A 15,000-nucleotide genomic window follows, 5' to 3' on the forward strand; every position below is an offset into this window, starting at 1 on the left:
GTAAGCGTACCCATTAAGCCCACCAAAATCTAAATTTCTTTATTTTTCAATCATCTTCACATAATTTTTTTGTGAAATAATTTGTTAAATAGTAAGATTTACCTCTCTTCTCAATGTTTGTCACCGAGTTGATGAATATTTCAAAGTTGGTACCATTTAAGCCCACTTGTGTTCCAAATAAGCTCATATAGTTATTTCTCTATCAAAATACCTGGTGAGGTGTGTGAATTGAGTTTAAACAGTGTAGCCTACATGGCATAAATGGTTTCAGACCAAAAATGTAAGATTTGCTCAAAAAATAATGCATAAAACCTAATTAAATATTACGGCATCTCTTACTTCATATACTTCATAAAATTCTTCATCCAAACAGAGAAATTTATTTTTTCTTATTGATTATTGTTAGTTCATTACATTACGCCTTTTTAACCAACAACTTGAGATTGTACAGCACTTTTTATGTCCCTCAAAGACATTTTTGGTTAGCATGCATGCCAGCTTGCATGCATTTCAATGGGCTGTACCATTTAAGCCCACCTAGTACCCATTAAGCCCGCCTATACAAAAAGCTATTTTCTGGAAATAATCAGCTCCACAAAACATTTTATGATGCATCAATGCCAAACAAACTGGAATATGCTTAGAATTCATACCTAACCACCTTAAGTCTTACGGCAGAGTAAGATAAAGATGGTGTGTGGTTGTATCAAGAGAATATCGGCGTTTGCTCGCTCATAAAACACATCTTTCCATTTGAAGGGAAATGCTATAATTTGGCAAAACACTGGACGTTTATATATAAAAATCATTACATTTACCTCTTAGTTCACTAAATATGAAAGTATTTTCAAAACATTTGACTTAAACTAGCTGAAATTCTATGATTTCTGACATGTCCCAAAACAGCAAAGTTTTGAGGCGACTTCTTGTCAGTAGTCCTGAGACTGGATTCACTTGGACAGGGATTACTCAACGATAAAAAATGTGATTTGTTTGCAATAAAAAACATTTTGTCAGTTACTAAACCCTTTAATTGGATAGGGTGATGAACAAACAAAATCCACCTTTTCCCTTTCTTTAAATTGACCTCAAAGTTGAAAGTGGGCTTAAAGGGTACATGGGCTTAATGGGTACGCTTACCTTATCTCGGCAAACCACAGCAACGCAGTAGCCCATTAAGACGCGGCATAATACAGTGCCCTCCATAATTATTGGCACCCCTGGTTGAGATGTGTTAAAAGCCTTAAAATAAATTCAGTGTTTATTGCAGAAGAATACTGTCACACTGAAAATTGTAGGAAAATGTAGCCTTCAACTCAAATGAATTGTAAGAAAATAAAAAAATCCCTGACTAAAAAATAATTATTTTTCATTAAATCACCTGTTCCACAATTATTGGCACCCTTAACAATTCCCAGGAAATAAATATAATTGAAGCATTTCTGTCATTTCTACAGTAGTTTACAAAGTTTACCAGAGTATGTAGGAACATTTAATTAGTAATTCATCACTTCCTGTTTCCCTGGGGTATAAATATGACGTGACACCGAGGCCATTTCTCTTATCCACTCTTAAACATGGGAAAGACAAAGGAACACAGCATACAAGTGAGGCAGATGTGCGTCGACCTTCACAGGTCAGGCAGAGGCTACAAGAAGATTGCCACTCAACTGCAGCTGCCCATATCCACTGTGAGAGGAATAATTAAGAAGTTCAAAACAACTAGAACAGTGGTAAACAAGCCTGGACGAGGACCCAAGTTTATTTTGCCACCACGCACAGTGAGGAGGATGGCAAGAGAAATCAAAAGATCTCCAAAGCTCACTGTTACAGAATTACAACAAATGGTAGCATCCTGGGGTCACAAAGTCTCCAAATCAACCATCAGGCGCTGTCTACACGCCAACAAGCTGTTTGGGAGGCATGCACGGAGAAAACCTTTCCTCACTCACAATCATAAATGCAAGCGTCTGGAGTTCGCCAAGCGGTATTGGGGCTTCAACTGGGACCGTGTGCTTTGGTCAGATGAGACCAAGATTGAGCTTTTTGGTTACAAACACTCTAAGTGGGTCTGGCGTACCACGAAAGATGCGCATGCTGAAAAGCACCTCATACCCACTGTGAAGTATGGGGGTGGGTCAGTGATGCTGTGGGGCTGTTTCGCTTCCAAAGGCCCTGGGAACCTTGTTAGGGTGCATGGCATCATGAATGCTTTGAAATACCAGGACATTTTAAATCAAAATCTGTTGCCCTCTGCCCGAAAGCTGAAGCTGGGTCGTCACTGGGTCTTTCAGCAAGACAATGACCCTAAACATATGGCCAAATCTACACAGAAATGGTTCACCAGACACAAAATCAAGCTCCTCTCATGGCCATCTCAGTCCCCTGACCTCAACCCCATTGAGAACCTGTGGGGTGAGCTGAAGAGGAGAGTACAGAGGAGAGGACCCAGGTCTCTGGATGATTTAGAGAGATTCTGCAAAGAGGACACCAGGGGTGCTAATAATTGTGACACACATTATTTGATGTCAAATAATTATTTCTTTATGTGGGATTTTTTCCCCACTGAATAAATGCACTTGTATTGAAGGTTGGATTTTTCTCTTTTTTTCCATTAAGGTCCCATATTATTTAGAAAAAAAATAAAATATTTGGAAGCTAAAAAACACATCTCAACCAGGGGTGCCAATAATTATGGAGGGCACTGTAAATGTACCAGGGGTGCGTTTCTCGAAACTGTAGTTGCTTACTATGTTAGCTCCTTTGTTGCTTGCAATGCAATTTCCCATTGGCAACTATCCACGTTGCTANCTGTCTAACTGCTANGCTTCCTACAAACGCACCTCCTGAATGGCAATGACCAAGTCGTAGTGCATTACTAAAGGCCCTGTGCTATGTCATAGTAGTGTAGTACTATGGTAGTAATGTATTAAAGGCCCTGTGCTATGTCATAGTAGTGTAGTACTATGGTAGTAATGCATTACTAAAGGCCCTGTGTTATGTCATAGTAGTGTAGTAGTACTATGGTAGTAGTGCATTACTAAAGGCCCTGTGTACTGTCATAGTAGTGTAGTACTATGGTAGTTATGTATTACTAAAGGCCCTGTGCTATGTCATAGTAGTGTAGTACTATGGTATCGAAGTTTTTTGATGACTATTACAGCGTTTCAGTTTAATATCCTGTATACATGAGTGGTGTGGGAACCGGCAGCGGCACCCTTCTGGTCGGCATGGAAACAGCTTGTGAGGGTTGGAGAGGACATGGGCATGCCCAGATGCAGTCGCCAGGAGGGATGTGGCATGCACACACACACACACGCACGCACGCACGCACACACACACACGCGCGCGCACGCGTGCACACGCACACACACACACACGTGCACACACACACACACACACACGCGCACACACACACACACGCTCTCGCTCTTTCTCTCTCTCTCTCACACACACACACACACACCACACACACACACACACACACACACTCACACACACTCAACCTCACACACACTCAAACCCACACTCGCCCACACAGGCACATGCAAAGCCTTGTGTGCAAAAAAATCACTTTAAAAAAACACACACACACACACACACACACACACACACACACGCTGGATAGTATGGGTGACAGCAGGGTAGAATTCTCATCAGCAGTGGCAGCCAATCACAGCCAGACACATTCAGGTTAGAGCTAGTGGCAGCCAATCACAGCATTCAGGTTAGAGCTAGTGGCAGCCAATCACAGCATTCAGGTTAGAGCTAGTGGCAGCCAATCACAGCATTCAGGTTAGAGCTAGTGGCAGCCAATCACAGCATTCAGGTTAGAGCCAGTGGCAGCATCAGGGGAACTGCAGCGTTAGTAATGGCTTTGGCTTCATCAAGGGGCCTATACTAAGAAGCTGGTTCAGGAGTAAAGCAGGTTAAAGGACCAGTTTAGTCAATTTCAATATGCGTTTGTATTGCTCACACTACCCTGGACTTGTCAGTAACCGGTGATGCCACATTTTTCGGATAAGCCCTTTCCAAGATATGAGCTATTCTAATGGGGGCAGCGTTTGTTGACATTTTTTTTTTTTTTGAATTAACATAGGCCTACTCCAAATATTTTCCTAAAAGGTAGCGCTGTTTGCTAGCTGTCTGCTGATGTTGTATAACCTTTCGGATGTTTTTGGGAATAAATAAAAATGTTTTTTTGAAATGTAAACAAAGCGCTGCCCCCGTTACAATGACCAAGATTTTGGAAAAGGCTGAAGAAGAAGAAAAAAAAACCTCCGGTACTGACCAGGGCCTTGTTTCCCGATAACGATGGTTCTTAGCCTTACGTGTGTCGTTAACCAGTGATCCTACGAATGTTCTTAGATTTCCTACGACTGTTTCCCAAAGACACTCGTACATGAACGCGCGTGCACAGCCTCTAAGATCATTCGTAGCGTCGCTCTTAAGGATCGCTGTCCACATATGAGGTGCTGAAGTGTACTCGGAGTGAACTGCGCCGTCATCTACTGCTAAACCATTTACAAAATGTAAGGCATGTGTCAGTATCAAAAGTTGTTTACAAGGGTGGGACTACATTTGTAGCAGTTTGCAACTATCGACAGGAGTTATTGTTGGCAAATGAAATAAAATGCATACACACAATGAAATCATGCAAAACTCCCAACTGACGGTAATAATGAGCTACGCCGTTAAGACCCAGATAAATCGCGTGCACTTGGCTACTGTAGCTTAATATTTAAGAAGACAAGTAGGCCTAGGCCTAGTTGGAGTTCCAAATTGGGATGCGCAAAGTTACAACCTCAAGGCGTTCAAGGCTTGACAACTGTCGAGAGCACGTCATGCTGTTTTGAAAAACAATGTCCATCAAAATTGACACATCCCCTCGCTGCCTTTTTGTTATTGCTTAGCCTACTAGAGTCGGAATAGGGAAAGGAGCTTGGCACATGTGGTGAGCGGTGCGCAAAGTACCGCGCGCTCAAGACTTTCACAACTGTGAGGACATTTTTGCACGGCAGTCTGCTGTTATTAACACAAAAAATCTACAAGAATCCCCATCGCTGCCTTTTCATTTTTTGTCATAGCTTACCCTTCGCCTACAACTATCATGTATTTTCGGCGTCGCCTTCCCTTTCTTAGGCTACTTGAAAATGACAGAGGGTGCAACAACTCGCTGACCATTTTTCTTCAAAAAATATAAAATAAATTAAGTTTCGGAAGTGGCCTTCCGACATCAACACTCTTGTCTCTGGTTGCCGAAGCCCCTTATTCATTTTGCCTTGTTCTTGTTCATGAAGAACCCAAATTATGATTGATCACCGTTTAATTATGCCCAGGTTTATCAAACACAGTCGAACTATTTTACTGCCTGTAAAATATTTCCAAACACATTACTTTTATTTTATAGGCCTACACATCCACAATTAATGTTGCCTTCTTATTTTCGTTGCAGTGTCAACTGTGCTGCCATGATATTTAGGCTACACTCCCGTCTTAAAACATCAACTTGAAGCGCAAGTTTCCTCTTTTCCTATGGGTGTCTCCACTGTGCCATGCCTCTCGCGTCTTAAAACAACAATCTTATGCGCAGGTTTCTTCTTTTCCCTTCAAATCCTGTGGGTGTCTCCACTGTGCCATGCCGCTACGATCAATCTTAGCGCGTTAAGACTACTCTAGACCACTCGTGGATTGCTCTTAGAGTTACGTGTCAACCTGCGATGGTTCTTTGCTAAGTTGGCTTTGGGAAACGCTCCGTGAGCTCTACGATGGTGTTACGTGTGAACTTAAGTAGCACGTAGCGTTAAGTAGTACTTAGGGCCCTTTCGGAAACGAGGCCCAGGGTAGTCCAGCATGTTGAAATTGACTGAACTGGTCCTTTAAGTGAAGAGGTAAATCACCTAATAGAAGAGCCGGAGTCCTGTGTGTTCTTAAGAAAAAGAGGACTCCAGCCTCCTCTATTAGATGATTTACCCATTAACTTGACGTGTTCTAAACCGTGTTAGTAATAATAATGGCCTTGGCTACATCGTGTTATAATGCTCTTACTGGTATCTATGAGGATTGTTAAAGGAGAATTGCGGCCATTTTGGCAAGATATCTTATCTAATTCTGGCCAAGGGATAATGGCTAAAGGGGACCCTGCGAGACATGTTCATGTGCACTGCGCAAAGTTGTTCAATTGCGCTGTTTTCAGCTCTTTTCAATAAAATGGCCGAAATTCTCCTCTAAGTGATGTTCATGTTCTGGTTATAGTCGTTATGATATCACTGTTTAATAACAGTAGTGCTCTAGCAGGAGTTGCATTTGTGATGTTTGGTTAGTATTATTAGCAATACATTGGTGGCAGCAATTTAGTAAAAGCAATGTAGGAGCCATATGTGTTTAGCAGCAATGGATGCTATGGTTACAGTTGCTTAGTAACTGTGATGTTCTGGCTATAGTTGCTTAGTAACAGGGATGCTATAGTAGCAGTTGCTTAGTAACAGTGATGCTGTAGTAACGGTTGCTTAGTAACGGTGATGCTGTAGTAACGGTTGCTTAGTAACAGAGATTCTGTAGTAACGGTTGCTTAGCGACTGCTGGTGGATCCCCTTGCCTCATGTCATACTGTCCCTTCACATTCCACAGACACTCTACAGAACAACATCTTCATCATCATCATCATCATCATCATCATTACAAACATCATCACACAAATCATCAAAATATGTCATTGTTTTCTTCATCATTATTCTCATCATCGTCAAAATACATATAATAGTCATCATCGTCATCATCATCAATATCATTATAAGCATCATCATAATATATAATCATCATCATCATCATCATCATCATTTTCACCATCATCATCATTTGGATTTAAGATTGCAAATGTTGTATAGCCTTTGCATTTAAATAGAAATTAAAATAGAAATTGTGTACATGTGTATGTATATGTGTGCTTACCTCAGTGTGGGTGGTCGGGGCTGGGCTTCTGGGGTGTGTGTGTGTGTGTGTGTGTGTGTGTGTGTGTGTGTGTGTGTGTGTGTGTGTGTGTGTGTGTGTGTGTGTGTGTGTGTGTGTGTGTGTGTGCTTACTTCAGTTGGTCAGGGCTGGGCTTCTGAGGCGGGGAGGGGGGTTATACAGTATGTGTGTGTGTATGTGTGTGTGTGTGTGTGTGTGCGTCTGTGTGTGCGTGCGCGTGTGCGTGTGCGTGCGTGCGTGTCTGCGTCTGTGTGTGTGCTTACTTCAGTGCAGGGTGGTCGGGGCTGGGTTGTCTGAGGGGGGGTGGGTTTCTGCTGGAGGGGGGGTTTGGACCCAGGTGCCCCCCCCGCGGCGACCGGCCTCGGCTGCTGAGTAGTGGGGGGTCGCGCTCCCTGTCACACACACACACACACACACACACACACATTCACACAGAAAGTGAAAACACACACACATACACTGCGCGCACACACACAAAGCAAAAACACACACACGCACACACACGCCCACAGACAAAGCAAAAATACACACAGACACACATGCACAAATACACCCACACACACACGCACATGCACACACACATAGACACACACATGAACTCGAACACACAGACACCTTATTTTCCTTCGGGATTACTGTAATACAGTTTTTCTCGATTGCCTCCACACAAGTTCTGGTACTGACCCATTTCCCAACTCCCCTAACCAATGTCACTGAACACTAAGCACAATTCCTTCTTTACACTCACATTTCAGTTTTAAAACACACTCTTTTCAAACCACTACACACAATTCTCTGGATTACACACAATTCTCATGGAGAAAATCCCTGGTTGTCGCATTGAACACACTGCCATTCAAAATACTAAAATCAACTGCCATACTATGTTCACTTCCTCTTCACATGGGCAAACTCTCTTCATACCGGTTTACAATCTGAAGTCATCACCCCATAAGGACACACATTGCATGTGATGCAGTGAGAAAACACCTTTGTTTAGTTTTTGAACTCCAAAATATGTTATCACTTTCATGTGTGTGTTTGTGGACTTATCCAAAGCATTTGACACCGTGGACCATTCTCTGCTTCTACAAATTCTGCCTGGTATTGGTTTTAATGCAAGTGCCTGTAAATGGTTCCAGAGCTACCTTTCAAACAGACACCATACTGTAAAATTGGGTAATACTCAATCTGACCCCCTGCTAATAACCAAGGGGGTCCCACAAGGTTCAGTATTAGGTCCGGTACTCTTCACCATGTACATAAATAGCATACTTTCTCTCCTTTCCAACTGCTCTATTCATCTATATGCAGATGATACAATTTTGTATTGTGTTGCAGATTCTGTACAGCTAGCCTTGGAGAAATTGCAGCAGTCTTTTAATATCCTACAAAATGCCTTCATTAGTCTTAAGCTTCTACTTAATGTAAGCAAGACTAAATGTATGGTCTTTACTCGATCTAAGCATGGCATGAAAAATGATTTTAATATATCTACTTTAGATGGGTCTGTTATTGAGAGAGTATCACATTATAAGTACCTGGGAATCTGGCTAGATGACAAGTTCACATTCAAGAAACATACTGACTGTCTTGTCACTACGCTCAGACAAAAGCTATCTTTCCTGCACAGAAATAAATATCACTTTCCTGTTTTCTGCAGAAAAAAGTTAATTGAAGCTACTTTTCTGTCTTCCCTTGACTATGGTGATATTATTTACAGACATGCACCACTCTCTAATCTGAAGGCACTTGACACTGTCTATCATTCAGCTCTTCGTTTTATTACTGGGGATCCATATAGTACACATCATTGCCTGTTATATGATAAAGTTGGGTGGGCTCCACTTTCTCACAGAAGGGACATGCATTATTTTATTTTTATTTATAAGGCCCTCACTGGCAAACTCCCATTTTATATTTCATCTCTTTTAGTTTGGCACTCCAACCCATACCAAACCCGCAGCAGCAATTTTTTACTGGAGGTCCCTTATGCCCGCACTGAACTGGGTTAAAAAACAGCTTTTTAGTGTCTGTGGACCTTCAGTTTGGAATAACTTACAACAAAGGATGGGTCTTCAAGCCTTTGTGCCATTAGAACATTTTAAAGTTACACTGGGAAGTTTTTTATCACATACTTGCACTTGTTTTAACTCATAAGTTTTAATTCATAGTTTGTCTTAATTCTTACCTCTTATATGATTTATGGTGTATTGTGTATGTTCGTTGTTTATATATGATTTTATATGTGCAATTGTTTGTTTTACTCGACATCATTGTAAATGAGGGCTGGGCCCTCAATGATTCTTCGAGTTTAAATAAATGAAATGAATGTGGTTACCCAATATTTTATAATACATTTTTTCTTTTTTTACAGTTTTTCTCGATTGCTTCCACACAATTTCTGGTACTTCACACACAATTCTCGGAACATCTCACTGTCTTTATTTTTTTTATTTTTTATTTTTTTTACAGTTTTTCTCGATTGCTTCCACACAATTTCTGGTACTGCACACACAATTCTCGGAACATCTCACTGTCATTCAAAATACTAAAATCAACTGCCATACTATGTTCACTTCCTCATCACATGAGCAGACTCTCTTCATATCGGTTTGCAATCTGAAATCATCACCCCATAAGGACAGACATTGCATGTGATATTGATGAAAACATGGGTGGATGCAGTGAGAAAACATATCCGTTCAGTTTTTGAACTCCAAAATATGTTATACAGGAGATCACTTTCATGTGGTTACCCAATTTTACAATACATTAGTGCAATTTTTCAAATGTCAGAAAAATATGTAAAATATACACACATCTGCCTACTCCAAGTCTAAAAATAACATTTCAGTATTTTACTACAGAATAATACCCTCTTTAGTAAGCAGAACACTGAAGAAAATAAGTTTCTACTGTGTGTCAAGTTGAATATAGAGTTTGACCCTGTGCATATTACTGTTCAATGGTTCACATAAGAGTGTATTAAAATGACTGCTTGTGTGTGTCATTTGAGAACAAAATTACCTTTTTAGAAGAGAGTACATTGTTTTTCTCGATTGCCTACACACAAGTTCTGGTACTTCACACACAATTCTCGGAACATCTCACCCATTTCCCAACTCACCTAACCAATGTCACTGAACACTAAACACAATTCCTACTTAACACTCAAATTCCAGTTTTAAAACACACTCTTTTCACACCATTACACACAATTCTCTGGATTACACTCAATTTTCATAAAGAAAAACACTGGGTTTCTCATGGAACACACTGTCATTCAAAACACTACAATCAACTGCAATACTATGTTCACTTCCTCATCACATGGGCAAACTCTCTTCATACCGGTTTACAATCTGAAATCATCACCCCATAAGGACACACATTGCATGTCATATTGATGAAAAATGAGTGGATGCAAGGAGAAAACCCATTTGTTTAGTTTTTGAACTCAAAAATATGTTATACAAGACATAACTTTCATGTGGTTACCCAATATTTTACAATACATTAGTGCAATTTTTTAATATTTTAAGAAATATGTAAAATATATACACGTCTGTGTACTCCGAGTCTAAAAACAATATTTCAGTATCTTACTACAGAAAAATACCCTCTTTAGTAAGTAGAACACTGAAGAAAATAAGTTTCCACTGTGTTTCAAGTTGAGTATAGAGGTTTTTTTTCATAGCAATAGGCTATACAGTAATGTAATGGTTTTTTTGTACTGCCAAATAGGCAGTGGGGTTTATCTTTGTGTTGTTTTTGTGAAAAAGACATAAACATCTTTCTGTTTCTGTTTGTGTGTTGTGGGAATGAAGTTTTTCCAACTTATGTCACAGTATCCATGCAATCCAGAACAAAAAAAGCCCAAGTTACTGGGAGAAATTAGTTTTACCCTGTGCCCAACAGTGTTTTAATGGGTCTGCAAATGTGTATTGTAGTGACTGTCTGTGTGTGTCAATTGACGACAAAATGAGGTTTTTAGAAGAAAGTACATTGTTTTGAGACAAGACGTGCATTTTTCAGAGGTAGTGAAGAGTTTGGCCCGTTGTGTGTGAGGTTTGGAGATTTGTGTGTAGAGTTTTGAGAATTCGAAGACCGATTCCGAAAATTGTGTGTAGGCAATCGAGAAAAACTGTAAAATGACTGCTTGTGTGTGTCATTTGAGAACAAAATGACCTTTTAAGAGGAGAGTACATTGTTTTGAGACAAGACGTGCATTTTTCAGAGGTAGTGAAGAGTTTTGCCCGTTGTGTGTTAGGTTTGGAGATTTGTGTGTAGAGTTTTGGGAATTCGAGAACTGATTCCGAAAATTGTGTGTAAGCAATCGAGAAAAACTGTAAATGTCAGAAAAATATGTGAAATATATTTTTTGCCACACATCTGTGTACTCCGAGTCTAAAAACAATATTGCAGTATTTTACTACAAAAAAATACCCTCTTTAGTAAGTAGAACAGTGAAGAAAATAAGTTTCTACTGTGTGTGAGGTATGGAGATTTGTGTGTAGACTTTTGAGAATTTGAGAACTGATTCCGAAAATTGTGTGCAAGCAATCGAGAAAAACTGTAGAAGTACTCTACTCTACACACACACACACACACACACACATGCTCACACATACAAACAAAACAAACAAACACACACAGATCAAGGTACGTTTTATTTACCTGTGTGGGTGGGGGGCATTGTGGGGGCGTACCTGTGTGTGTGGGGGGGGTTACCTGTGTGTGTGGGGGGCGTAACCTGTGTGGGTGAGGGGCGTAACCTGTGTGTGTGGGGGGCGTAACCTGGGTGGGTGGGGGGGGCGTTGAGAGGTGGGGGGCGTAACCTGTGTGTGTGGGGGGCGTAACCTGTGTGGGTGGGGGGCGTACCTGTGTGGGTGGGGGGTGTACCTGTGTTGGCGGGGGGCGTACCTGTGTAGGTGGGGGGCGTTGAGGGGGCGTGCCTCCCTGGCTCATCTGTCGGGGTGGGGGGGGCCTCTGGGCTGGCTGAAGATTAAAAAAGACAAAATTGTTGACAAAACAGTTGTAAAAGGTACATGAAGGCATTTATATAAAGGAAAAGGGTTTTTGTGTGTTTTTGTGCATGTGTGTGCGTGTGTGTGTCTGTGTTTGTGTGCGTGTGTGTGTGTGTGTGTGTGTGCGTGCGTGCGTGCATGCGTGTGTGTGTGTGCATGCCTGTGTGCGTGCGTGTGCGTGCTTGCATGCGTGTGCGTGCGTGCGTGCGTGCGTGCGTGCCTGCGTGCGTGCGTGCGTGCGTGCGCGCGTGTGTGTGTGTGTGTTTAACCCACCTGTCCGCGGCCGGCGCTCTGTCCTGGGGGGCCCCTCTGCTGAGGGGGGGTCCCCTGGCTGGCTGCCCTCACGGGGCCCCCTGCTGGCTTAGTTGAGGTGGCAGCCGGGGGCGTGGCCTGGCTGGCTATTGGCTGGGCTCCCTGGGGGGAGGGGCGTTGCTGAGAGGGGGGGGGGGGGGGGGGGGCACTGGGGGCTCCAGTAGAGCTGGGGGGAGACGCACCTGTGGAGGAAGACACACACACATTAATACACACACACATTAATACACACACACATTAATACACACACACACACATTAATACACACACACATTAATACACACACACATTAATACACACACACATTAATACACACACACACACACATTAGCACACACGCATTAGCACACACGCACACACATTAGCACACACGCACACACATTAGCACACACACACACATACACACACGTTAGAAAACGCACACACATTAACACACACACATTAGCACACACACACACATTAATACACACACATACATTAATATACACGCACACACACACACATTAATACACACACACACACATTAATACACACACACACTAATACACACACACACACACACACTAATACACACACACACGCATTAATACACACATTCATACATACACACATTAACACACACACATTAATACACACGCACACAGGCTCACGCACACACACATTTATACACACACACACACACACACATTAATACACACACACACACACACACACACATTAATACACACACACACACACACACACACACACACACACACACACACACACACACACACACACACACACATTAATACACACACACACACATTAATACACACACACATTAATACACACACACACACATTAATACACACACACACACATTAATACACACACATTAATACATTAATACACACACATTAATACAAACCGACACAGGCTCACACACACACACACACACACACACACACACACACACACACACACACACACACACACACACACACACACACACACACACATTAATACATACAAACACATTAATACACACGCACACAGGCTCACGCACACACGCTCACGCACACACACACCACACACAAATAAACACAACCACACAACCACACACAGGGACACGAGATCAATGCCACAAATGTGCCAAATAGATGACTGTAGGACAGGAGTGATTGAGCTCATTATACTGAGGAGCTAAGCAGAGGGACCCAGTGGTGTAGTCTACGTAGAACGCAGGTATACGGAATATACCCACTTCTAAATGTTAAGGGCTTCAGTATACCCACTTCAAATTGATGGATCCATTGTTTAGAATAGCACAAACATATACAGTATAGCCACTTCAAAAAATGCTCCAATATACACTATACCCACTTCAAAAAATGCTCCAATATACACTATACCCACTTCAAAAAAGTAGACTACACCGCTGGAGGGACCAATGACTCATATCTGACTGAGGCTACTGAGGCCTGCTGTCTGCTGTCTGAAGCAGAGCGAATACAGCAAATTACAGATGATTTATTAGCACCAAACAATGCCATTCTTCATTTCACAAAGTGGCAGAGAGTATCTCTCTCCCTCTCTCTCTCTCTCACTCTCACACACACACACGCACGCACGCACGCACGCACACACACACAGACACACACACGCACGCACGCAGACACACACACACACGCATGCACGCACATGTAGTGAAGTATCGTTACATCCGGGCAGATTGTTGCATTTAGTGATGTTCATTTTGTAGACATATTGTTGTGTAGAGATACTGTTGAATTTAGTGGAGGTATTGTTGTATAGATATAGTATTGTTGAATGTAGAGGTGTTTATTGTATTGAGGTGTAACTACATCTGGGTGTGTAGTGGTGTTTACTCATTGAAGTTTTATTGTATCTAGGGTAGTATGTAGTGGTGTTTATTTACTGAAGTGTAATAGTATGGTGTGTAGTGGTGTTCGTTGTATTGAAGTTTTATTGCATCTGGATGAATAGTTGTGTTTATTGTATTGCAGTGTAATACCATCTGGGTATTTAATGGTGTTTATCGTATTGCAGTGTAATTCCATCTAGGTATTTAATGGTGTTTATCGTATTGCAGTGTAATTCCATCTAGGTATTTAATGGTGTTTATCGTATTGCAGTGTAATTCCATCTGGGTATTTAATGGTGTTTATCGTATTGCAGTGTAATTGTATCTGGCCTGCAGTTCCTGACCTTGCGTAGGGGGGCGCTGCTGAGGTACTCGCTGCTGAGACGCCGACTGGGGAGATGCAGCTTTCTGAACAGGGGGCTGAAGAAGAAGAAGAGGGAGGGGGGGAGAAGGGGATAGAGAGGGAGAGGGGGTAAAGAGAGAGGTGGAAGAGAGAGGGAGGGAGAGGGAAAGAGGAGGAGAGAGGGGGAGAGGGGAGAGAAGGGGATGGAGAGGGAGAGTTGGTAAAGAGAGAGGGAGGGAGAGGGAAAGAGGAGGAGAGAGGGGGAGAGAGGAGAGAACACAGGAGGAGGGAGGGGGGTAGAGAGAGAGAGAGGGATGGAGGGGGGGGTAGGAGGGGATAGAGAGAGGTCAGGGGAAAGAGAGAGAGGGAGGGAGAGATGGAGAGAGGTAGAGGGAGAGAGAGAGAAAGAGGAATAGAGACAGCGCAGGGAGAGAGAGAGAGAGAGAGAGAGAGAGAGAGAGGGGAGAGAGAGAGAGAGG

The 15,000-nt window shown here is 42.2% G+C and overlaps 1 protein-coding gene across 1 annotated transcript in view; it reads right to left on the reverse strand.

Moving 5' to 3' along the window:
• LOC134446466 (synapsin-1-like) overlaps window positions 1-15,000 on the reverse strand; it is a 46,915-nt gene that overhangs the window by 2,747 nt on the left and 29,168 nt on the right. Inside the window, 6 exon segments of the mRNA XM_063195834.1 lie at window positions 1,672-1,689; window positions 7,233-7,261; window positions 7,263-7,361; window positions 11,875-11,970; window positions 12,273-12,493; window positions 14,523-14,598. Of these exon segments, the coding sequence (XP_063051904.1) occupies window positions 1,672-1,689; window positions 7,233-7,261; window positions 7,263-7,361; window positions 11,875-11,970; window positions 12,273-12,493; window positions 14,523-14,598 (539 nt within the window).

Source organism: Engraulis encrasicolus, chromosome 3, assembly GCF_034702125.1.
Source record: "Engraulis encrasicolus isolate BLACKSEA-1 chromosome 3, IST_EnEncr_1.0, whole genome shotgun sequence".
Lineage (NCBI taxonomy): Eukaryota > Metazoa > Chordata > Actinopteri > Clupeiformes > Engraulidae > Engraulis > Engraulis encrasicolus.